Source organism: Blennius ocellaris (genome assembly GCF_963422515.1).
Source record: "Blennius ocellaris genome assembly, chromosome: 9".
NCBI lineage: Eukaryota > Metazoa > Chordata > Actinopteri > Blenniiformes > Blenniidae > Blennius > Blennius ocellaris.
Genome location: NC_137658.1, coordinates 25930981 through 25954605, shown reverse-complemented (window position 1 = coordinate 25954605; position 23625 = coordinate 25930981). Strand labels below are relative to the sequence as shown.

The window sequence follows — 23625 nt, the reverse complement described above, 5'->3', positions numbered from 1 at the left end:
TCAGTCGCTATTGTTGTTAAATAGTACGGCAGTGTTTTTACCCAGCAGGTGTAACTTGTTCTCTGTAAATTGCACAGAAAGGCGCGTACTGAAGGAAGTCCCAGTGGGGAAGGGAATGTACAGCAAAGAGGGTATTCTCATATTTTGCACACAGTGCTGCCAGAGCTGATTCAAAGATGGAGAAGCTTTTTGTTCCCGTCTTTGCTCCCAGCAAACCGGGTTAACAAAGCAGTGTGTGCATGCATTTGGAAGATACAAACATGGATGGAGGGGTCAGTGTTTGGGCATGAGGCTCTGAGCGTTATCGAGGTCCAGCAGGTTTTGACGCCCCTTTCTAGCAGCAGGCACTCGTTCTCCCGCTTCTGCCTTTTCTGCCGACTTGCCCTGTTGGTTAGTGACTCTTACGGTGTTGTTGATTGAATGTTCACTGGAGGATCCTTTGGGAGTCACTCAACCATTTCTTTATTGCCCCTCTCTCTCTCTCTCTGTCTTTCTGTGCCTGATTCAATCATCTTTTTCTCTTGTCACAGAGGTGCGGTCGGAGGAGAGGAGGATACTGGAGAGAGCCGGGGTTGTCCAGAGTCTCACAGTTGGTGTGGCTCCCATTGTTGTGGTGATAGCCTGCGTGTGCACTTTCACCCTTCATATGGCCTTGGGCTATGACCTTACTGCTGCAGAGGTATTTTTTTTATATCAGTTTGTCGGTTACCTCCATCTTTGATTGCAATTGTGGATTTAATTGCTCATTCAACAGTAGCAACACAGATTTTGTTCAGTGTCTAAAAAGCTGTAAATAACTGTATGTCCCCATGTGTGCGCATGTCATCTTAGGCTTTCACTGTCGTTGCGGTTTTCAACTCCATGACCTTTGCCCTCAAAGTGACACCACTGGCTGTGAGGTCACTGTCTGAAGGTTCTGTCGCAATCAAAAGATTTCAGGTGAGAACGAGGACGAACAATCCACCCCTCAACACTCACGAGCTGTTTGTCAAAAGAGCTTTTATTAAAGGTGAACAAACTAAAATAGGCTCTGATTAGGTTAAAAAAAAAAGAGCTTTTTACCTGTTCTCTCTCATAGAGAACCAAAAAAATAAACCTTGTTTGCTGATGCTGAAAATGTATCTGCTCACACCACATACTGATAGTTTTTACACACTGTTTCGAAACACACGGTAAAAGTCGCACATCTGTGCGAGGAGGTTTCACAGAGCCAGCTGGGGTTAAGTAATCATTTCTGCCAACGATGCGCCAAAAGGCTCCAGGTGCATCATAACGCTCCGACATCCTTAAGGACAAATTGTACTGTACTTCAAGTTTGAGGTACCAGCAACTCATGTCATAGCATGCAGTTTGTGGATGGTGTTTATTCTCATATGTAATTATCCTTTAAATAGGCAGTAAATCTATTTTAGACAAACATGGACATGATTTAGTGGTATATGAGAAGCAAATACTCAAGATGACACTCCCAAGTAACTCATCGCGTTTGCCCTTTCAGAGACTCTTCATGATGGACGAGAGAGAGGTGGTTTTAGTCAAAATGGAGGATCCTGACAACGCGGTGGAATTTCGGGACGTCACCCTGGCCTGGGAGAAGGCGCGTTCTGCTGCTGCGAAACCAAACCCCACCCCCAAGAAGCGAGGTGGGATGAAGCGGGTGCTGCGCAGGGAGAAGCTCAGCCTGTACATCTCCACAGAGGACAGCAAAGGCAGCAAAGAAGGCCCCAACGCACAAAGCCTCCTCACAAATATGGAGCAGGAGAGTCCACAAAGCACCATCTCCTCCACGCAGAGCATACGGCCACCGCTGCACAAGACCCTGCACCGCATTGATCTCCGTGTTAAGAGGGTAATGTCTCAGGCGCTTGAGAAGATTAGGATAATGTTGATTGAGCCTTAAAACAAACCCTTACCGGTACTGTGTAGATCCCTTAATGCAACTGATTGAACTCTTCCAGGGGTCACTGGTTGGAATTTGTGGAGGCGTTGGCAGCGGAAAAAGTTCCCTTCTGTCTGCGCTCTTGGGACAGGTGGGATTCAGTCAAGTGTTTCTTTAGATGTTGACTTTCAGGTGTCTTTTCATATTGCTCGTTCACACAGTGCTGCCATTTTACACACAATGTTCCAACATTGTGCTGTTGTGTTGCAGATGACGCTGTTGGAGGGGAACTTGGCTGTCTGTGGTGGTTTTGCATATGTGTCTCAACAAGCCTGGATCCTGAACGACTCGTTGAAAGAGAACATCCTGTTTGGAAATAAATATGACGTGGACAAGTAAGGTTGACTCTTGTACAGAAATGTTAAATCTCCAGCTGTGCATATGTATCCCTAACATTATTTGTTCCCACATCAGATACAATGCTGTGCTGGATGCATGCTGTCTTCTCCAAGATATCGCAGAGCTCCCATACAGAGACATGACCGAGGTATCTGTGGTTTCTTTGAGGAAAAAAAGAAAGAAAAAGAAATATCAGCCCCACAATCTCTGATTTCTCCAATGACTTGCACAGCAGTTGTGGTTTACGCAATGACTTCATTGCAAACGCAACACGAGCGGGGTGTAAGGGAGCATGTATTTTTGTTTTCCTGACCCAGATCGGGGAGCGGGGCGCCAACCTGAGTGGAGGGCAGCGTCAGAGAGTCAGCATGGCGCGGGCGCTCTACAGCGAGAGGCCCATCCTTCTCCTGGACGACCCTCTCAGTGCCGTGGATGCTTGTGTAGGCTCCCACGTCTTCAGTAAAGCCATAAGGGGGGCCGCGAAAGGCAAGACGGTGCTCTTCGTCACGCACCAGCTGCAGGTGAGCGGATCCTGGGAATTTTTAACGAGGCCACATTTCTGTGTCTCTTTTACTGCTTTAATGGCCCGTTGTAAAAGCATCTGAACAGATTCAAGTTGCAATGTCTACCTGAACCATAAAATCTGTATTTTTTTACATTTCCGCCAGTATCTGCCTCAGTGTGACGACGTTATTCTGATGAAGGACGGGCAGATTGCCGAGCACGGCACCCATGCACAGCTAATGTGTAAAGAGCGTGACTATGCCACCCTATTCAGCAGCATGCAACAGGAGGTAAGGCCAGGGGCACACCAGGAACAAAGCCAGCTCTTTTGAATACAGCAACTTTGACCCCACTACACAATAACATTCAGCATTACAAGCTGAATAATTCATTAGCACAGAAATGCAGCTCCAGTCGCTGAGAAATGTTAATGCATACAAGGCCTTTCATTATTTATGTGCGCATTGATTTTCTGGTGAGCTGCTAAAGACCATGTCACCAATATCTTGGTTCAAATGGCTTTCAGGGTGTTGTTGCTGCCTCTGTGATTTGTGATCGTGTCACATGTTTATACTCGTTCAGCATGCTGCTTTTTGTCTCTCAGGATCTGGTTAAACAGAATTTAAAAAACAAACGGGGCACTGATGCGAAAAAGGCTGACAGCGCTGTGGAAGTTGCCAAAGTCGCCCCAGTGATGGAGAGCAAGAGCGGAGGTGAAAGGCCATGCAACTTTTCATGTGCTGCATTAAAAATAAATGTTGGATTCTGTTTTTCTGGAGGAAAGTCGATGGCCACTTATTTTCGGCTGTTTTACTTGCTGCCTTTGTTCAGGGCGACTCATGAAAGCCGAGGAAAAGGGCTCTGGTGCCGTGGCCTGGTCTGTGTACGGAGCCTACATCAAGGCAGCCGGCGGTCCGGTGGTCTTCTTCATCAACGCCTTCTTCTTCCTCTCCACCACAGGCAGCATAGCCTTCAGTAACTGGTGGCTGAGTCACTGGATCAGGCAGGGCAGCGGGGTGAGTTGGCTGACAGTCCTGCCTCACTATAACAGACGCCTCTCCCCAGTGTGCGTTTGGCTCCCAAAAGAGAAATGACTAGCATGCCTGGATGAGTTGTGGCGGGCGACTGAGCATTAATCTGAATGTGTATGATTAAAAAAGTAACGGCATTTGGGTAAACCTAATTAAAAACAAGCACGGGCAGCGAGGAAACAGATGTGCGGCAAAGCAAGCGGCGGCTGCTGTTGAGGAATGTGCTCAGAATAGTAAACCTCACCGGGCCGGCTGGTTCTCATGTACTTTCTGTCTTTAAGCCAAAGTGTGCTTTTGCTCAATTTCATTAGAGACCAAACGGGGGGAAATCTAATTTTTCTTCACTCGTTCAGTCTTTGTAATTTGTTGCTCCATCTGCCCTCAGAACACATCATTAATCTTGGTGAATGATACGATGGAGAGTAACAGCATGAGGCTGAACCCTCACATTCGGTACTATTCGACTGTCTACGTCATCTCCATGGGAGCCGCCTTCTTGCTGAAGACGGTGAGGGGGCTGGTGTTCGTCAAGGTAAGCCTCTTCCCAACCGCTGAACTTGAAAGCAAAATATAAAGCCGATGTATTCTTTCCTTACAGTGAGGCGCTGCACCTCCTTAATTGCCTGCACTCTCATTTGTTCATGCTCTTGTGGTTACAGAGCAATAATTGAAATTGCCTGCAGGCCGAATGCATTTATCTGTCCCTCGTCTCTTGACTGCGTGTCCTTCTGTCTGTTTGTGAGGGTGAAAGAGACGAAGACGCACAGGAAAGAGGTGTGCGTGAGTGCGTGCGTGAGTGCGTGTGTGCGTGCGCGCCCCCCCTTTGGGCGTGTGTCTTCTTTTCAAGCTAAGCCGTCCTGACACTCCGCTGCAGAGGTTCGGTCCCCACGTTAATGTGTGCCGCTTGAAATTGCTAATTTTTCAAAGATGGCTAATCTTTTTTTACCTCTAGCTGTGGCGAGATCTTTTCTGACTGTTAAATATTCCATTAATAGAATTAATTTGTTCTCTGCTGCCACATGTAATTTCTGTCCAATTGCTGAAATGTCTCAAGCGCATTGGGTCATGACCTTTATGTCAGCCTCCCAGAAACTCATTATAAATGAAGATTTGACAGTCTGCCTTGTGCAAGTGAAACAAAAAAGAAAGAAGAAGTGGCTGCCCACTGCTGTGCACATGCTTAGCATATGGTGAAGTTGTGTTTGGCAGCGCCGCGGGCGACATGCGAGTGCCACTGTATTTATCCGTTGAGGGTTTCTGCGTTTGAGTCTGAGCAAATTGACAGACGACTGCCTTGCAGCCGTCTGTTTATCCGAGCCGTGATGGTTTCCATATGCTTCCTAAAGTTGTTTGTTTGCATGTGTCAGGTCTCATGTTCAAACACAACATGTTGTTTGTGTTGACAGTGCACCGTGAAGGCTGCCTCCGCTCTCCACGACAAGCTGTTCCGCCGGCTCCTCTTCAGCCCCATGCACTTCTTCGATACGACACCTCTGGGCCGCATCCTGACCCGCTTCTCCAGGGACATGGATGAGGGTGAGGCTTGATTTGTCTTGACTGTGAACCGTTTCCCCCGGGAGAGCTCTCAGTCAGCAAAGTCACCCTGGTTGACAAGGTGCACTGCCAACACACTGTGATTTGACATGGAGTTTCTTCCCCAGTGAGCCGCTCTCTGTTATCCACTTCGCTGGTGTCTTTGTTTGACATGTTGATTTCCTGTGATGTCCTCGTTTGTTTTTTGGATGTGGATTTGTTTTTTTTTTGGTTTTTACAAGCTTATTTTTGGAAAGATCTTTAAATCCTCTGCAGCACTTCCGTCTCTCTTCCGCCTCAATCAGAGGAGCATAAAGTTTCCTTCTCGTCAGACTGCACAATGTGTCTAATAAAGTTTATTTGTCCTCTGCTCAGTGGACGTCCGCCTGACCATGCAAGCTGAAATGCTGCTGCAGAATCTGACCCTGGTGCTCTTCTGCTTGGGAATGGTGGGCATCGTCTTCCCCTGGTTCCTGATCTCGGTCCTGCCATTAGGAATCTTCCTCTTCATTGTCAACCGTGTCTCCAGGTCAGAATTTCAGCTCTCCTGTTTGTTTTCATGTCTGTTGGTGGATCGTCTGCTCTCAGGGATGACGCTGCACCTTTCACCTTCTTCCCTGTGTCAAAACGTATTTGAAAAATGTTTTGTAGAAGTATCTATATTCCAGCTATTTTAGACCTTTTAAATATTTTGCTCTGTTTTTTCTTTTAAAATCTATTTCCGGCTTGTTTTTTCTAGTAGCTTATGCAGTTTTAGCTTTTTGGCTATTTTTAAAGCAGTTTTAACTCATTTTCTGGTCATTTTAGCTTTCGAAGTTGATCTGTTCTATCCTGTTCAGTTGTACTTGTTTAAACTACTCTGCTGCTTCAGCCATTTATGCTATTTTAAAAATGTTAGGGTTAAAATAGAAAAAAGCCAATCAAGTCATTTAGTTTAGTTTAGTTTTTTTTATTTTCAAGCTTTTTAGCCCTTTTGGGTCAGAAGACAAGAGAGCCTTGGAAAAACAGTCCAATGTGCAGATAAAACAATACGATTGAAAAGGTGTAGTGGCACTGTGCTTTTTGAAAGCCTTAGAGGTGCTCAACATACTTGGATCTATACCAATTATGTGATCGTACAGTTTGGCTCTCAAGAAAAATTCACTAGGTTCATGGCTTTGTATAGTTATATCTATTTTGTTACTACATACAGCTCAGTTCTTGTCACCGCTCGCAGTTTTCTTCTGCACTTTCAGCAAATATTTCATCAACCAGATTTTACCACTGACTGTCTGTTTTACGTAGAACAAGCAGACGTTTCAGTTTTGCCCTCAGCTTAAAGCTGCTTGTGTAGCAGCCTTGAATACATTTCACCTTGCATCAGTTCACGACATCACACTTCTCATCACAGCCTGTTAGGCTGAAGGTGATATTTTAAATGAGCTTTTCCAAACTTGGCTCTAATCAGCAGTGTTTATGGTGTCACTTCAGGCTGCTGCGAGAGCGAGCCGGAGCGAAACAATGGTGGAAGAAGTGTCGCGATAATGTTTTATCTGTGGTTGTGTGGAGTCTTATCAGCTTCTGATTTAATTCTCCGCAGCTTCTGGTTTGTAGTAAACATTGCCAGAGAACACTGGATGATCCAATGACTCTGCTTCAGTCATTATTTACGTGGTTTTGCGGCAGTGGTGCAATAAAGGTGAATCCACTGGGGGGAACAGCAGCTCGCTGGTTTCTTGGGAAATAACCACGGTATCTTGTTGTTTTGTCTGTATGTGAGATCAAGAACAATATGGCTCCAAGTGTTGGCGTTGTGCTAATTTGAAGTCTCAAATTCCATATTTGGGGTTTTTACACACATAAAGCAAATGCCATGTTGTCGCGACTGGAGTTTAAAGATGCATAACCCTTCGTGTTGTTTTGGTTTAATAAGATTGGACACCAGTTTGTCTCTGGAAAATTACATTTCTGAACAAATTGAATTCATCTGTTAAGAGTGCTGATTTGTGTGTAATGCAGGTGGAAGTAATACTGAAGTGTTAGATGTGAAGAAACGACTCGGGAGAGGACTGGAAGTGATGGCAAGAGGCAGCGATAAGCCAACTCTCTTCAAAAGGATGAAACGCTGTGTCTCACCGAGTCACGACATCCCAGGATATGTATGGGTGTTACATCCAGCTGGATCTCCCATTGAAATTACCCACTTTTAAAGCAGTTTTTATTGAATTCTGAAATGAAACTGCCCAGGGCATAAACATGTTTGTCTGGATCACAGCCTCGAAGCAAGGAAGTGTCATGTTCTCTCCTGCCTCGGCTGTTATGAGAAAACCAAATGATTCATGGGAGACTTGTAATTCCCATGCACTATCCATTCTGCCTTTACATCTAAAAGTAGAACGACATCACACCTTCGTCAGTAAACCTCCCTGCCTCGCACCGACCTGTGGACGTGGAGTTTGGCGTCTCTGGTGTTTCTGATGGTGGTGATGCTTGTCGCTTCCAGCCCGTCATCTCATTGCCTGTCAACCACACCACCGTTCTTTCACGTCTCTGCTTCATCAGAGTGTGCAGATGTGATTTCTGAACTGCTGGTTTGGTGGTTTGTACTCTCGACTCACAGCAGGAATATTCCTGAATCAGGTTCAGGTTTGGGGAGGCTGTGCAGAGTTTGCATCTTGTGCGTGCCGGGTTGTCACATTTTCTCCTCCGATCCCAAACCGTGGACTTGAGATTGTTACATTTGAACAAGTGAGTGAAGCAGAGAAAACAATAATTTTATGTGTACGAGGGGAAAAAAATCATTGAGTTCAGCAACACGCTAATGTGACAATTCGCTCTTCTCACAGCCTCATGAAGGGGAAAAAATGTCTCCCAATAATAAACACGTTTCTGTCTTTCCCTTGACAACCCGTCCTCCTGTCATTCAAGAAGCAACAAATCAATTACATACTTTCCTTTAGTACAACTGAAACATGATTGCATTTTCTGAACATACTAGAAAATTAACAAGTAAACATTTAAGAAATCAAAAAAGTACTATTTATTAATTTATTTATTTATTTTCATTTCCAAACATGTACAAAAGAAAAACAAAGTAAAAAAGATCAACATCCAAATGAGTAAATGAGAGTTAATGTGGCACACCATATGTGAAGAAGTATAACTTTTTTAATCCTACCTCTTTATGTCTTTGTCACAAGTCGCACCTTTTGTTTGTCTTAATTTGCATCAATCGTGTTATATCCCTACAGCCAAATAACAAATATCAACAGTGAATTTATACAACAGATTATCCACCTAATCAACAGTGCATGCAACACCATAGCCCACAATCCCTTGCTGTCATGACAAAACCCTGAACCTCGCCAGAATCGGCTATTTATATATATATATATTTTTAAAACAATTATAATGTTTGATAAATGTTTAATCTCCATGAAACAAACCTGAAAGCCTTCTTACACACCTCATAGGGCAGGGCGAAAAATCTATTTAATTGATTTATCTCATTTGCAGCTAAATTTTTTTTTTTTTTTTTTTTAACAAATTCATGCCCCCCCCCCCCACCACCACCACCACCTGGTTTGTTTTTCATGATTTCCAGATTAAACTTTTTTTTCTTTCTGTGAAGGATTTGTTATCCATGTGCCAAAATGTCTTTTCACAGGACTCTGCATCATTTTCATTCAAATGAGGCGAAAATGAAACCTCAGAGTCCTGCGCTGCTACAGACTGATGGGCATTTCCGAAACGCTTCAATTCCACAAAAGCAAATCAAGCAAAGTTTCTCTGGAGTTGCCATGAATACACTGGCTGAGAAGAATAGATAATCCAAGAACAATTAACATGTAAACTAAAGAAAACTGTCAGAATATGTCAATAAGTGATGGGCTCAGGTTGCAGGAATACGGGCATTATAATGAATTTGTGAAATTTCAAAATGAGGTTCCAGTCGTGAGTCATTGTAGTACTCAAATTTGTCTTTTGCACCACTGTGTGGCTTTGTCCTTGCTACAGACTGAAAATGTTCTCAAAGCGTTGAAGTGACAAGGAACTCATTGAAAGAAACTTTCAAACTCTCTCCTTTGACCTAAAAAGAAAATCTGAACATTTTGTATGGAGGCAAAAAAACCAAAACGTGCACTGGGGGTCCCTGAGCAAGAGCCTCGGCCCCCCAGCTCTCCAGGACACACTTGGAAAAAGAGATTAGCAGTCTCACTGTGGTTCTCCTGGCGAAACAAAGGTTAAAAAAAAGGCATGGATGAGAAATGGTTTTATGTTTGGCTTTCAGCCATGTGACTAATACATGTTTCTATCCGTTATGGCTTTTAAGTTGGTGATACGTTTCTACCTTCATCATGGTTGGAATACACTTAATCAATGATACACAGAGGAATTCATGTTTGCCACGTCAGTTTACAGTAAAATCAGCCGTTGGAAGAATACCATTAACAACTGCTCTCCAATACTTGTTGAAAGCAAAATAAATGTTATATATTCTAATAATTGTCAGTATTTATTAAATTTTATTATCATACAGGTATCCTAAAACCTAAGAAAATCACTGGAAAGTAGGGATGCTCGATATTGGCTTTTCTACCGATATCCGATATTCCGATATTGTCCAACTCTTAATTTCCGATACCGATATCACCGATACCGATATCACCGATACCGATATATGCTGGCTTTTTACATCAAAACTGTTAGGTAACAACAACATAAAATATCTCCTACTGTGGAATTAACACATTATGCCTAATTTTATTGTGATGCCCCACTGGATGCATATGTGAATCAAACATGGCTTTCCAAATGTACACACTGAGAAAAATAAGAGAACAACTTAAATTCTGGAAAAAAGTGCCATATTTATTTAGTGTTAGAGAGAAACCTCAACAACAAACTCAACAACACCACAGACAATATTAAAAAAAGGAAGAGGCATATCTTCAGTCCATTAGTTGTAAACAGTCAATGAATGAATAACTGGACATAACTTGTCAAATAATAGACTCAAACTGGGCTCAGTCTCTTTTAAGAGTAACAAAATAGTGCAAATATAAACAAGAAAGGCACAGAAATGCTCACAAAATTAAAACAGCCCTCCTTTAAAGTGCAACAAAAACAAAGACTGAAGTTGACTCGTCCATATAACTGGTCTATTTCTTTCCCCATGTCCTCATGTGTAAGAGGTAGATTGTTCTGTATGAATACAAGCATCTCAGCATCTCAGCAATGTATGAGATTTCTCTTCTCATCAATGATGTGGGCAACAGTGCTGAACACTGGTTCACTGTCAACACTGGTGCAGGGTGCAGTCAGGTACTGGTACCAGTGCTGAACACTGGTTCACTGTCAACACTGGTGCAGGGTGCAGTCAGGTACTGGTACCAGTGCTGAACACTGGTTCACCGTCAACACTGGTGCAGGGTGCAGTCAGGTACTGGTACCAGTGCTGAACACTGGTTCACTGTCAACACTGGTGCAGGGTGCAGTCAGGTACTGGTACCAGTGCTGAACACTGGTTCACCGTCAACACTGGTGCAGGGTGCAGTCAGGTACTGGTACCAGTGCTGAACAGTGGTTCACTGTCAACACTGGTGCAGGGTGCAGTCAGGTACTGGTACCAGTGCTGAACACTGGTTCACTGTCAACACTGGTGCAGGGTGCAGTCAGGTACTGGTACCAGTGCTGAACACTGGTTCACTGTCAACACTGGTGCAGGGTGCAGTCAGGTACTGGTACCAGTGCTGAACACTGGTTCACCGTCAACACTGGTGCAGGGTGCAGTCAGGTACTGGTACCAGTGCTGAACACTGGTTCACTGTCAACACTGGTGCAGGGTGCAGTCAGGTACTGGTACCAGTGCTGAACACTGGTTCACTGTCAACACTGGTGCAGGGTGCAGTCAGGTACTGGTCCAGCAGGGAAGAGGGCCTGGTCCAGCCTCCAGTCCTCCACGGACATTTCATTCACCGGGCTTCTCCTTCTTAGCCACGAGTCCAGCATGTTGTCTTTGTTGTTGTTAAACGTCATCAAGCGCGCGCCCGTAAACGTCCCATGCTGCATTCATGCAGACTCGGAAATTCCAATATTGGTTGAAAAAATCCGATACTGATATTTCCAAATGTTACATTTTTAAGTCAATATCGGCCGATTATATCGGCCCTCCGATATTATCGGACATCCCTACTGGAAAGTGATTTTTTTATAATATTATCATTGAAATAACAGAATACTTGAAGTTCGTTGGAAGTTGAGTGTAAAAATGTACTGTTGATTATTTCCAGGGTCCTGATTCGAGAGCTGAAGCGTCTGGAGAACATCAGCCAATCACCATTCACCTCTCATATCGCCAGCAGTCTTCAGGGACTCTCCACCATCCACGCCTACGGTCGAGGGCCCGACTTCCTCCAAAGGTGAGTGGAATGGATTCCGACAGTGATGTGCATCATTAAACTTTAGTTTTACATGATCCCTGCTTGTTGGTGTTTCAGTTTACGAGCTCAGATCGCAACTGTACCGCGTACAGGAAGGTATCCTCTCAGCAAGCGAGGCAGACTGAGTTCAGCTGGCTGTTTTTCTGGCTGAAATAGGTTCATATCGTCTGTTTTTTTTCTTCCCCAGATATCAGGAATTGCTGGACACCAACCAGGCCTCCAACTACCTCTTCAGTTGCGCGATGCGCTGGCTGGCTGTCCGCCTGGACCTCATCAGTATCTCTCTTATCACTGCTGTAGCCCTGCTCATTGTCTTCATGCACAATCAGATACCTCCGGCTTACGCAGGCCTGGCATTATCGTACGCAGTGCAGGTTCGTAAACAAGCCCAGCAAACACCCCGTGCAGTGACACTTTCAGAACGAACTATAAAAAAAAAAACCAACCCTGTGAAATCAGTCTCCTCCAAAAAGAAAATGCTGCAAAGTAAATTGTCTGCTTTGTTTATCTGCTCTTTAGACTCTCTCACCAGAAAAGATGTTTATATAAGCTACATAAGCACTGTCTGAGACGACACACTGCCCTCATGACTTCGTACTTGTACTTGTGGTGGAGGCGTGTTGGAGGTGAACAGCAGTCACGGGATTTGCTCGGAAATTCTAATTATCCTCTGTTAATTTATTCTGATTGTGAGAAACCTCACACAGTGCTTCACTAATGGTTGTAATTAAATTAAATCCATTAAATGCATACAAATATATAATACACACACACACACACACACTTTAAACAAGTTAGGAAAGGATTATACAGACTTACACAGTGCCAGTGTATTCCTCCAAATTTGGACATTTTAAGTTAGTTTTGGAGGTTTATTTAAAGGTACACAATCAATATTGCAAAGTTGTTGTTTCTAGAATGGAAAGTTCAATAACACAATAGAAAAAGATATAATACTCTATATAATTTAAATATAATTTACTCTTAATTGAACTCCTTGTCATTATTTCTACTGTCTGTCATTTAGAAATCGACTGTACGATACTTGGCTGAAATGTCCTATAAGTCTATTTGATGAGTAACTGATATTCTGTAGTTTTATTTTGCCTCCATTACATTTGCATTACTAACCCCAGTTTTGAAAGTTGTCAAAAAAATTGATGTATATATGTCACCCCTCCTAGACCGTTTCTTCTACATGGGCCTTCAGGATGCCTTGATTATATTGTTAGGTTTAATGAAAAAAAAAAGCTTACTTTTTTACTTTAATGAGCAGTTCTAGAGACATTTCAAAGCTAATTGGATTTTGTTGGGAGGAGGGAACAAACTGTGATAAATGTCATATTCATTCCCCAGATGTACTTATAATCAAGAAAGCTCTTCTAAAACATTTAACCTTTAAAGAACCAACACAGGCTCACTCTGATACTGCTACTACAGAAACACACACACCATGTTCTACCGTGTAGTACTAGGTTGTCTCATTCAGTATCTACCGGTATTCACTGCTTTAGTACACAGTCGCCATAGTCATGGTAACTACTGCAGAGCCTCCACACAGAGCTGCACTTGGTGAATCTATTTATTGGGTTACAGCCCCATAAATAGATTTACCAAGTGTTTTGATTTTGTGGGTGAGGTGAACTGCTGTGGGGGCCAGCATTTGTAATTATTGGTTGTTTTACCGCATCTGTGATGACATTGTTAATTATTTTAATTCTAACCGTGGTTTTCTCCTTTTCTTTAACCGGCAGCTCACTGGCTTGTTCCAGTTTACTGTGCGGCTGCTCACAGAGACCGAAGCCCGCTTTACATCAGTAGAGAGGATCAATCATTACATAAAGGTAAGAGCATTGATTAGCACAGTGAGGAGGGCGGATCAGGTGGCACTCATGCACATTGCACGTGGTCACATCTCTCACTGAGAACGGGACGCACGAAATAACAGCATGTTTATATATTTGTGGGATTTTATTTGAGTCTGTGCACATGTTAGTGTGTGATAGCTGCAGGAAGCAGATAAAAACCCTGTCTGTCTGTCTGTCTGTCTGTCTGTCTGTCTGTCTGTCTGTCTGTCTGTCTGTCTGTCTGTCTGTCTGTCTGTCTGTCTGTCTGTCTGTCTGTCTGTCTGTCTGTCTGTCTGTCTGTCTGTCTGTCTGTCTGTCTGTCTGTCTGTCTGTCTGTGTGTCACACTTGGAGCATGTGGCATTAAGCCACAAAGATACAAACCCCAAACTTAACTTTTTTTTCTCTTTTTGAGTGCCATGAAAAGCTCATAGAGAGCAAATCACTACGAATCAGTCAGGGGCCTTGCTCCTGCTCCCAGATTGAGAGATTAAAGCCCGATACCATCTCTTCTCCTTATCTCAGAGTCTGGGGAGTGAAGCGCCCAGACAGAGTCCTGAGGCAAGCACTCCTGCCCCCTCCTGGCCTCAGGAGGGTAAGATCACCTTCCAGGATGTGAAGATGTGTTACCGCGATGACCTGCCACTGGTGCTTAAGAGCCTGTCCTTCACAATTCACCCTGAAGAGACCATCGGCATCGTGGGCCGCACGGGATCAGGTAGGACCGGCCTCCTCTCCTCACCGGTCAGCAGCATTATCAGCTGCATCTCTTGTTTGGAGATGTCCACTTGTGTTAGTGTCGTAACTTCTCTCTGCGTGTTTGCAGGAAAGTCCTCTCTGGGGGTTGCTCTGTTCAGACTGGCGGAGCTGACTGGAGGCTCCATCACCATCGACGGGATCAATATCGCACAGATTGGTCTGGATGACCTGCGGAGCAAGCTCGCCATCATTCCTCAAGAGCCTGTACTGTTCATCGGTACAGTCAGGTAGATAATGCCATATGGTTCAGCTATTGTTAGGGTCTTCCATTTAATTTGTTCTTTTTTTTTTGTCTGAATAGCACATTTAAGAAAATGGGGGTGGAAACGCATCTATTTGAGTCATAACCTTTGTGCACACCCATTGTACCTTTTAACTTGGTGCATAGCATTGTCTCCAAGTAACATCCAGCAGCTAATTATAAAAGAAATCCATTCATTTTTCAGTTGTATAATCTTAACAAAAGAGTCTTAACAAACACAAAGACCCATTTCCCCAGCTTTAACCCTTTCCACACCAGTTTGGCAGAGAGGTATTGGTTAAATAACCCCCATCTCAGTGGCCCACAGCGCCTCGATAGAAATGGCTCCAACAAAACCTGGCCACTTAATGCAGCTGCTTTAATGGAAAATCCTTTTTAGCCGTGCAGCCAGGTGGTCACAATGAGCATCTGCTCGCTCATATGTCTGCGTGTGTTGTGCTGCCTCCCCTGTACAAATAGCTACTCCCACATGCTTCAGCCTGCCTGCACTTCTACATGTCCTGTTTTCTTTTTTCAAAGCTAAAATGAGCAGCAGGTTTTCTGTATCAGTCAGTGTCTGAGCTTCTGTTTGCATACGTCTTTGTTTTCACCATTTGCCTGCAATTGGCTTTCGGATCATTTCAATGTGCGTGCATTATGTGCAGTGTTTGGGCCCAGCAGTGAACTGGTCGATGTCTTTCTGTTGGGGAAATTTCAACAAAAACAAAATGTGCGTCATGCCGTTTGGAAATAAATCAACCACTTTTGAGGAATAGGAGTGATTAAAAAACCAAACAGAAGCATAATTTTCCTGAAAACGAGCTGTCAGTTGCTTTACTGGTGTCCATATTTCAGCCTGAGGCCAGAATCGATCATGATTACTGATGGTTTTGAGCATGTTTTCCATGTCTTGTCCTAATATGAAATCTATTAACCATCACACTCATGGTTTACGTTCTGAACAGAAGCAACTTGGACCCCTGGGATCACTACTCCGATGCCGAGATCTGGGAGGCTTTGGAGAAGACGCATATTAAAGAGATGGTGAGTGGTGGAACAGATTGATGAACGTCGTTCACATCTTATGTGCTGTTGTTTGTCCTGACGCATGGCCATGCCTTGTTTGTTATTCCTCAGGTCAGCCAGCTGCCTCACTCGCTCCTCTCAGAGGTGACGGAGAATGGGGAGAACTTCTCGGTGGGAGAACGACAGCTCCTCTGTGTGGCCCGAGCCCTGCTGAGGAACAGCAAGGTGCTGATTGTGTAACTCTGCTGCTTTCTATTTACAGTTTGAGTATGACGATGATGATACTCACAGTTTATATTGAGATAAAACACAGCTTCTGTGTAACCACCTGCATGGGATACCACTGCCACCTAGTGGTGTATGACCTAACTGCAGCTCTGATAACACGAGCTGGTAACTGGACATGATGCATACACCGTATGACGCGAGGAGTATTTCTTTGTGGCTCTAATGACAATATTTTGTGCACATTCACATTTTGTGCTTTCTCCTTTTCTTATTGTTCCTGAGTTCAGGTCCTCATGCTGGATGAGGCGACTGCAGCCATCGACACAGAGACAGATCGTCTCATCCAGGAGACCATCCGCAGTGCGTTTGGCAGCTGCACAACTCTCATCATCGCCCATCGTCTCAACACTGTAATGGGCTGCAGCAGGGTCATGGTCTTGGACAATGGCCAGGTGTGTGTAAACACAACATGACTGGTCACACAGTTCGGGTCTGCTGGTTCAGACGCATTTGCAAGTTGAAACACCTCTAATTCACTTGGTGAACTGGTCCCTTCGAAGTGATTAATGGAATAAGATGGTGTGCATCTTCTCCAAGTGGTTTTAAAGCCGACTTTTTGATGCAGACAGAGAGCATCAAATCCCTACGAGTGATTTGCACTTCCAGTGGCAGCTCTTAACCCTGTTAATTAGATGAGTTCACCTCTCGAGCTAAGGATTCGTCAAGGCAGCAAACATACTGTGGGGAGCGAAAAGTGTTGGATGCATCAGGATAGACAGGATTCAAGGTGTGAATTCACCCCCTAATTTATTGCCACTGTGATCCTGCTTATGTCCTCACAGGCCAATTTGCAGCAGGTCTCCTGTAAAAGGGAGTTTCTACAACATTAATGAAGCTGAAATACTTTGTTCTTTGAGGTCTGGCTTATAAGGTCCATTATTCCCTGTGGGCTGCATAGATTATCACACGTTAATGGTTACCATCATCAATTTTATTTTTAAATTTTCTGGATGCTATGTGTAGATCCCACTACTGATCAAATATAGTAGAAAAATAAATAAAAAATTGTTGTTTGAGCCTTGCAGAAATTACCAGAGGTGATCAGCCCAGGATTCAGAATTCAAAGGGTAACAAGGCTGTCTGAGGACAATATTTTCCACATATTAAAATGCTTTTCATGCACAGCCACTGGGAAATAACTTAGGCTGCAATATTCTCAGAGATAATATGCCCAGACTTTATATGCTGGTTCACATTTTCTTGTTTTTATCCCTTTTCATTATCACAGATTTTGGAGTTTGACAGTCCCGCCGCCTTGTTGGCAGATGAAAACTCAAGATTCAGAGCCATGATCGAAGCATCAGAAAACCAAAGCAGATAAGAAAGTGCACCCGAGCTGAACTTTGGACGTGATCCCACGACGCACAAAGTGGAACATGTGATTAAAGCGCCGTCGCGGCGGGACAGCAGCGAGTTGAGAAATATAGCAACGTCTCCATGTCGTTTATTTCCACACCAAAGACCAAGGAGCCACATTTCTGAGCAGCACATCAAGCAGCAGTATGCAAAGTAAGACGTAATGGCCTCCTGGTCTTTGCTGCTGTGAAACAGGAGGCCAAAGTATAAACTGCAAATGAAACAGTTGTGACTCTGACAGTAGCACTTTATGTTTTACATGGATACACAGGACCTGCAGCGCTTCCTTATTTTCTCGGTGTTCAGTCAGTCAGGCTTGGAACTAGTTTTAGAAAGCATATTTTCATAACCTCACATTGCAGGACTTTTGTTGGTACACAGGAAATGAAATATATTCATAACGTATTTATAGTTTTACATGTTTTTTAACTGCAATAATCTTTTTGCAATTCGTACTAATCGCTTTATACAGTGTTTTTAAAAACAACTTTTTTGTTTTCCATTCCTTTGAGGCACTGTTTGAAATATGTTGTTTTTATTTGGGGTAATTCAGTAATTTCAGTAAATTGTTGCAGATGTGCCTAGAGCTATAAACACTTTCAGGTTAAGTAATGGAATTAGCCATGTACGCATGCTTGTTTTTTCTTAGAATGCATGCAAGTGCTGTGTTTTTGAAATGAGCTAATGTTTCCAAATGCTGGAGTTTAAAATGTGCACGTTCTCTGGTGTCAAAGAGTTTTATTATCTACTAATGATGCAGATGTATGGAATGTGAGGTTCGTTGTTGGTAACAAAGCTGAAAATGATTGACATCGGTTTGTTTCTTTTAAATGTTTTCACAAGTTTGAGGTTTGAAACTTCTGCCTTATAATTATGTGCTGAACAATCAAGAAAAGTGCAATATCTTCCTATTGTTTGGATACAGTTTCAAGATTGCCTTTGTACACTTCAGAATGTAACGTTGCAATATATTTTTTTCTGAAATGTTTAATTTTTAATATAAGGGTTCCTTTTTCAATAAAAAATATTTTTTATAGATGACTGAGTCCATTCATTTAAAATGTTTTACAAGTTAGTTGAAGACTTCACTGATATCTACCAGAGCCTGTTTACGGCGATTGGGAGCAGCAGTGCAAACGATGAGTTGTTGCACAAGTTGTGTGAAGCCTCTTTTGGATGCAGGGAAGCACAACGTGTGAAGCCGCACCTGAAGTGCCTTGACTTTAGAGTGCAGCAGCTGCAATGGGAGATTACAAAGTTTGAAAATGGAAAAACAAATGTGGGCGTGAAGTTAAAAGCGTTTGGCAAGCTTTCATGGACACCCCCCCTCCTCTCATCTCTGCTTGAGAATGTTGGCTAAAGGTGACATGGCCACCTCTGGTAGCACACATGCTGCATTGTAAGTAATGTGAGCTGGAGGTTTTGAAAAGTAAGAAGATCCATCCATCTTCTCTACTGCTTTATTATTGTCAGCTGGTGATGGGGGGGGGAGAAAGGTAAACGGGGATATTTTCAACTGTGAGCAACTTTAAATCCACCAATTAATGTCTAATGTATGTATTTGGAGCACAGGAAGAGACCGGGACCGCATTTGACAGTAGCGGAGTGGAGCGATACCTTGATACTAATAAAAGTAGTAAGGTAAACAAGGATTATATTGTGAAAATATCTTTGTTAATGATTGCAAAAATCCTGTTTCATGACAAGCAATATACATTTTTCCCACATTCGTTTACAAACACTATTAATGAATTTTGATGAAATGCCAAATAATTGAATTTGACTATTATGCTTTCATTTTCCTGTAAACTGAAATGTCTCTGTCCTAAACCACAGCAGCCAAACGTATTTTCAGGATGGTCAGTAATGAAGACATCCAAAGCATTGTTCCATCAGTCGTGAGGTGAATGTTTGCTGTCAGTGCAGCTCAGCAGCACTTCATAAACATGACATTTGCAAGGCCCTCCAAAGCTGTGTGACACTTAACACAAGCAACAACCACAGAAAAGGTTAAACTCATGCCGATGGGTCTGTCAAGAAACCGCAAGGCTCCAATCTACAGTCTTCATTGAGCATCTGCTCCCATACACATACAGCCAAACCAGGATATCCATGTTTTTAACCCCTGAGCTCAACACCCAGTGAGGAAGCATTAAAAAAAGAAAATCCACAGTGAAACAGGTTTATGTCTCCAACGTAAACCTGTCAGTCTGCGCTTGAAACAACATGAATTACTTAAGGCAGGAAGACAGGGTAAAGTCTTTACACCCGATGAGAGCTAAAGGGAATGCTTGTTTAATTTATTTATTAAAAAAAAACATTTACACAGTAGAAACCTGTGGCTATATGTTAGTGAGGGATTGAAAACAAGTGTTTCAGCTCAGTAACAGCACTCATCCCCCTCGCATCCCCAGCTGCTTCCACATCACAGACAGAAAATCAAAGCCTTTGTATTTGTTGTCCAGGTCTCACCTTCTCCTGCTCACATGCTGCAACAACATGACATAACCTTTACCTCTGCAGCTACCGGCCGTCTACACTGTTGGCTGCCTTCCTTAACAGGACAATTTCCTCCCTTGTGATTCCCAATAAAAGTGACCCACAAGGGACCCATTTTGCTGTTCTCCTGTCAAAAACATGCCAGTGGTATTTCTATATGCACAGCCAATCTATAATAGGCAATAACAAAAGGTGGAAAGATATACATATCAACTAAAGTAATCAGATAATGTCTGATGATTGTTTACATTCCTCGGTTTCATTGTACAATCTCTTCTTTACCGCCATATGTTAAACCCATCCTTCATGAGGGTTCACAAAGGTTGTATGTATACAAGACGTGTTTTAACACTTCTTAATTCACCGTTTTTAATGCAAGAGTCTTAAATACTTATTTTAATTATATAATATGATATTGTGAGAATAACTACAGTACATGGGATTCGGATTCTGCTTTTCTTTAACATATTTATTGAACTGAGTGTTGTGGGGTCCTGCAGCTGATGGACACAATGGACATTGGAGTATGGAATGGAGTATGTTTTATTCACACTGCTCTGATTCATGTACATCTACAAATATCATTTGCACATTTAGGAATTCTCCAGTCTTTCTTCCAGAGAAGACTCACGTACAGCACTGAAGCAATGAGTTCCTGGTTCTGATGTTTAATTATACCTCTAAGCAGCAGCAGATAAGAGCAGCCCTAATTCACCTTAATTCTACAAATAAAACATGATTGCAGTTTAATCTGAGTCAGCTGTCGATAAAGCTGTAATCTCTGCTCAGAGCAGGGACCAGGGGAGGAATACTGGAATGTTCTTTGTGGTGAAAGACTCACATAGTATCTCCAGTGAGACTGCAGACTTCATGAAAAGAAAGATAAAACATTCATTATAATGTTCATTAGTCAAATACTCACCACGTGTATGTTGAGTCCTGTTGATTAGTGAGCCAATCAGGGAAAATTATGAGAATGAAATGGGACCACTATCTCTTAGGTTCTATATATGTCCTATATCTGATTTATACTGATTAACACTCTGAAACCCATTTTTTGGGTTTCTACTAAAAAACAATATATCTTTGAAGTATCAGAATTTGTGGAGTTTCTGCTTTTATAAGTTGCATAGTGTGTGTGTGACATTAAAAAGAAACTGACCCCAGTGTTAGGCAATTCATTGGGGTGGATATAAAAATTACAGATATGTTCTTGTGACTGAGGCTCCTCTCTTTAATTAGATGTGTAATAGCCCCATATTTCTACATCATTAATGCTTCATTAATGCTGTTTGAAGCAGAAGCTTTATAGCTGCTCCTCCAATTGGGAGATCAACACTTTTTAAGGATTAAAGTTGTGAGGGTGAACAAGTTCATCCTGAGAGGCAGAGGACGTCCTAGAAGAGTCACAGAACAAACACATATCCACACTGGTAGAATCATTAGGTTATGGATGAAGGCAGGAATGCTCTGAAAACGTATGCTGGAACAGGAAAATGTGACGCAAAGGGCTCGGCTGAGACTCACACATGGATTTAGCCTTGTGCCACCATCAATATGGTAACCTCGTGAAGAGATAGCTTGTACATTAATATGCACTGTCTCATCAAAAAAACAAATAAATAAAATGAGATGTTTTGCTGTGAGAGGACAGTGCAAACCACCGCTGTGCTACTCCATAATGACAGTGAGTGAAAAAGGCATCGCTGTTTCCTAACTTGATTGTTATGAATTCACCACTGGACTCCAGTGACTAAGCACTGGGTCCAGTGGGAATAAAACTCACTTTGACAACACTTTGCCACAAATTGGGGCAGCGTAGTTTAAAGACATCCATCCTCAGTCAACCTTAAACTGATTATTTTCCACTCACAATAAATGAAATTCAAAGGCTTTAGAGTTGTTCCACAAAAGCCACAAAGTAAAGTTGTGACACATCGTTCAGGGCAAAGTTTTAGATGTTGTTTGTTTATGTGTTTTGATGTATTTTGCATCCTATGGGTTTGTATGAAGGCCTTTATGTGTCGGTTTGCATGGTCATGGGTTTTCTCCAGGTACTTTCCTTCTACAGTCCTGAAATCTGCAGGTTGATTAGGGACCCTAAAGTGAGTGTTGTCTGTTTGTAACAACCAATGATGTAATAACTGCCAACAATATAATGATTTTAGCCATTTTGAATGTATTGAAGCTAATTAAGTAACACAGAACTGGAAGCAGTTCAAAAGATGGATGTATAAATTGACGTATTGATGTATTAATTTGAGTGTTTTAAGAGGTAAAATAGTTGAATATATATAGTTTGCATGGATTGCACAACTTTTAATTTTCCAAAATTTCCAAAATGTATTGATTCATATCCAAAAGCCTTACATAATTTACTCAGAAAACCTTTTTTCCTCCCATTGTAACTCTTATTATGATATGAATTATAGAAAAAGCACCTCTGAGCACAGAATTCTCTCCCGAAACTCAAATTGAAACCACATTTATATGAGCTCTGACATTTTTGTTCAAACACAATAAAAGCAAAATGTCTCCAACCTCCTATTTCTTCTTCATAGTGCACAGCAGGCACATTAGCAAGCATTGTAGTGTTCAGCACAACACTGAACTCGGCATGGATTGAGTTGTGTTTTTTTTTTCAAGAACTTCTAGTTTTTTCAACTGTCAATGTTTACCCCCAGGGTTCTACTCTCACCCTGTGTCCTTGGCAGCTACAGCAAACAGAGTGTACTGTGTTGTGGACAACACAGTACACAAGAGCAATCAGGGGTTTCTGACGCCCTCTGAAGGTTGACCTGGACTCAGAAAAATAAAAATGTTTCCCGATCACCTCCAAAGTTTAATGGAATCTTCCATGGCCTAATAAAAATCTTGACAAAATCCATGCAGTAATTTTGACGTAATGTTGTGAACAGACATACAGACAGACAAACAAATATACATCGATGATTTCATTATGTTCGTGGAAAGAAATACATCCCACACCAGTTTGGAGACAAAGTGCACCACAATCCTTAGGCAGACTTCTCTTTTATGATCCAACTGGTTATACAGGAGATCTCTTTGTGTCTATTATTATCTTAAAATACAGCCAGATAAAAACCAAAATGTTTGTGAGTGGTATAGTGACAAGCCAGGAATAACATCATTAATCCGGTCACTGTGTCCCTGCATGAACAGCACAGGCCTCATTTTATCTCCATGGACCACAGTGCTCCAGTTCATCCAGGCAGCAGCATCAAGAAATGGCTGCAGGAGACTGGGGGGCCTCAAATGGAGTCGCCAAAACTTTCCCCAAACCTGAACCTCATAGAAGACGTACATGAAGAAGCTCTTAACTCTGTACCACAGTACCTGATCAAACTGAGGGCTGCTCTTTAAGAACAGTGTGATACCATGCCCCAGCGGACAAAACATCTGCTTGTGAACATGAGATGTTATGGAGTATCAAGTTATTGAGACACTGACCATTCACTGTTGGTTTTTATTTGTAAACATTGTTTGAGATGAGAAAATCAGCATTGCACACTTTGAATTAAATTTGCTACTTTCGTGATGTATCACTGTAGCATGGACTTTTTGTTTTCCAAAAATGCCACCTGAATGCCAATTATCCCAGACAGCTTTTGAGAAGTGTATTTGTTTCAGTGTGTAGTGACATTTGCTTCCGCACACACTGTTTATGTAGTACTTTTACATTTTAATCTGAATATATCTGCCTTTTTTAGTTAATTTAATTAATTGATTTTGTTGCTGTTGTTTTTGTTGTTGTCGTCGTCAAATAAAAATTCAAGCTGGGATTGCTGTTGTCACCATTATACACACTTGATGTGGTTTGTA

The 23625-nt window shown here is 42.4% G+C and overlaps 1 protein-coding gene across 2 annotated transcripts in view; it reads left to right on the top strand.

The window, feature by feature from the left end:
* Positions 1-18310, top strand: part of LOC308134945 (ATP-binding cassette sub-family C member 5) — a 30824-nt gene extending 12514 nt beyond the window's left edge. For both annotated transcript variants that reach the window (XM_080502798.1, XM_080502799.1), the window contains exons 8-29: positions 531-679; positions 832-939; positions 1499-1849; positions 1959-2030; positions 2150-2274; positions 2354-2426; positions 2596-2799; positions 2947-3072; positions 3387-3495; positions 3614-3798; positions 4199-4345; positions 5220-5349; positions 5722-5875; positions 11619-11747; positions 11956-12142; positions 13523-13612; positions 14139-14331; positions 14440-14599; positions 15579-15657; positions 15751-15864; positions 16155-16319; positions 17156-18310. In XM_080502798.1, the coding sequence (XP_080358924.1) occupies positions 531-679; positions 832-939; positions 1499-1849; positions 1959-2030; positions 2150-2274; positions 2354-2426; positions 2596-2799; positions 2947-3072; positions 3387-3495; positions 3614-3798; positions 4199-4345; positions 5220-5349; positions 5722-5875; positions 11619-11747; positions 11956-12142; positions 13523-13612; positions 14139-14331; positions 14440-14599; positions 15579-15657; positions 15751-15864; positions 16155-16319; positions 17156-17248 (3143 nt within the window). In that variant the 3' untranslated portion in view covers positions 17249-18310. The remainder of the gene's footprint in view (positions 1-530; positions 680-831; positions 940-1498; positions 1850-1958; positions 2031-2149; positions 2275-2353; positions 2427-2595; positions 2800-2946; positions 3073-3386; positions 3496-3613; positions 3799-4198; positions 4346-5219; positions 5350-5721; positions 5876-11618; positions 11748-11955; positions 12143-13522; positions 13613-14138; positions 14332-14439; positions 14600-15578; positions 15658-15750; positions 15865-16154; positions 16320-17155) is intronic.
* Positions 18311-23625: the final 5315 nt, after the last annotated feature.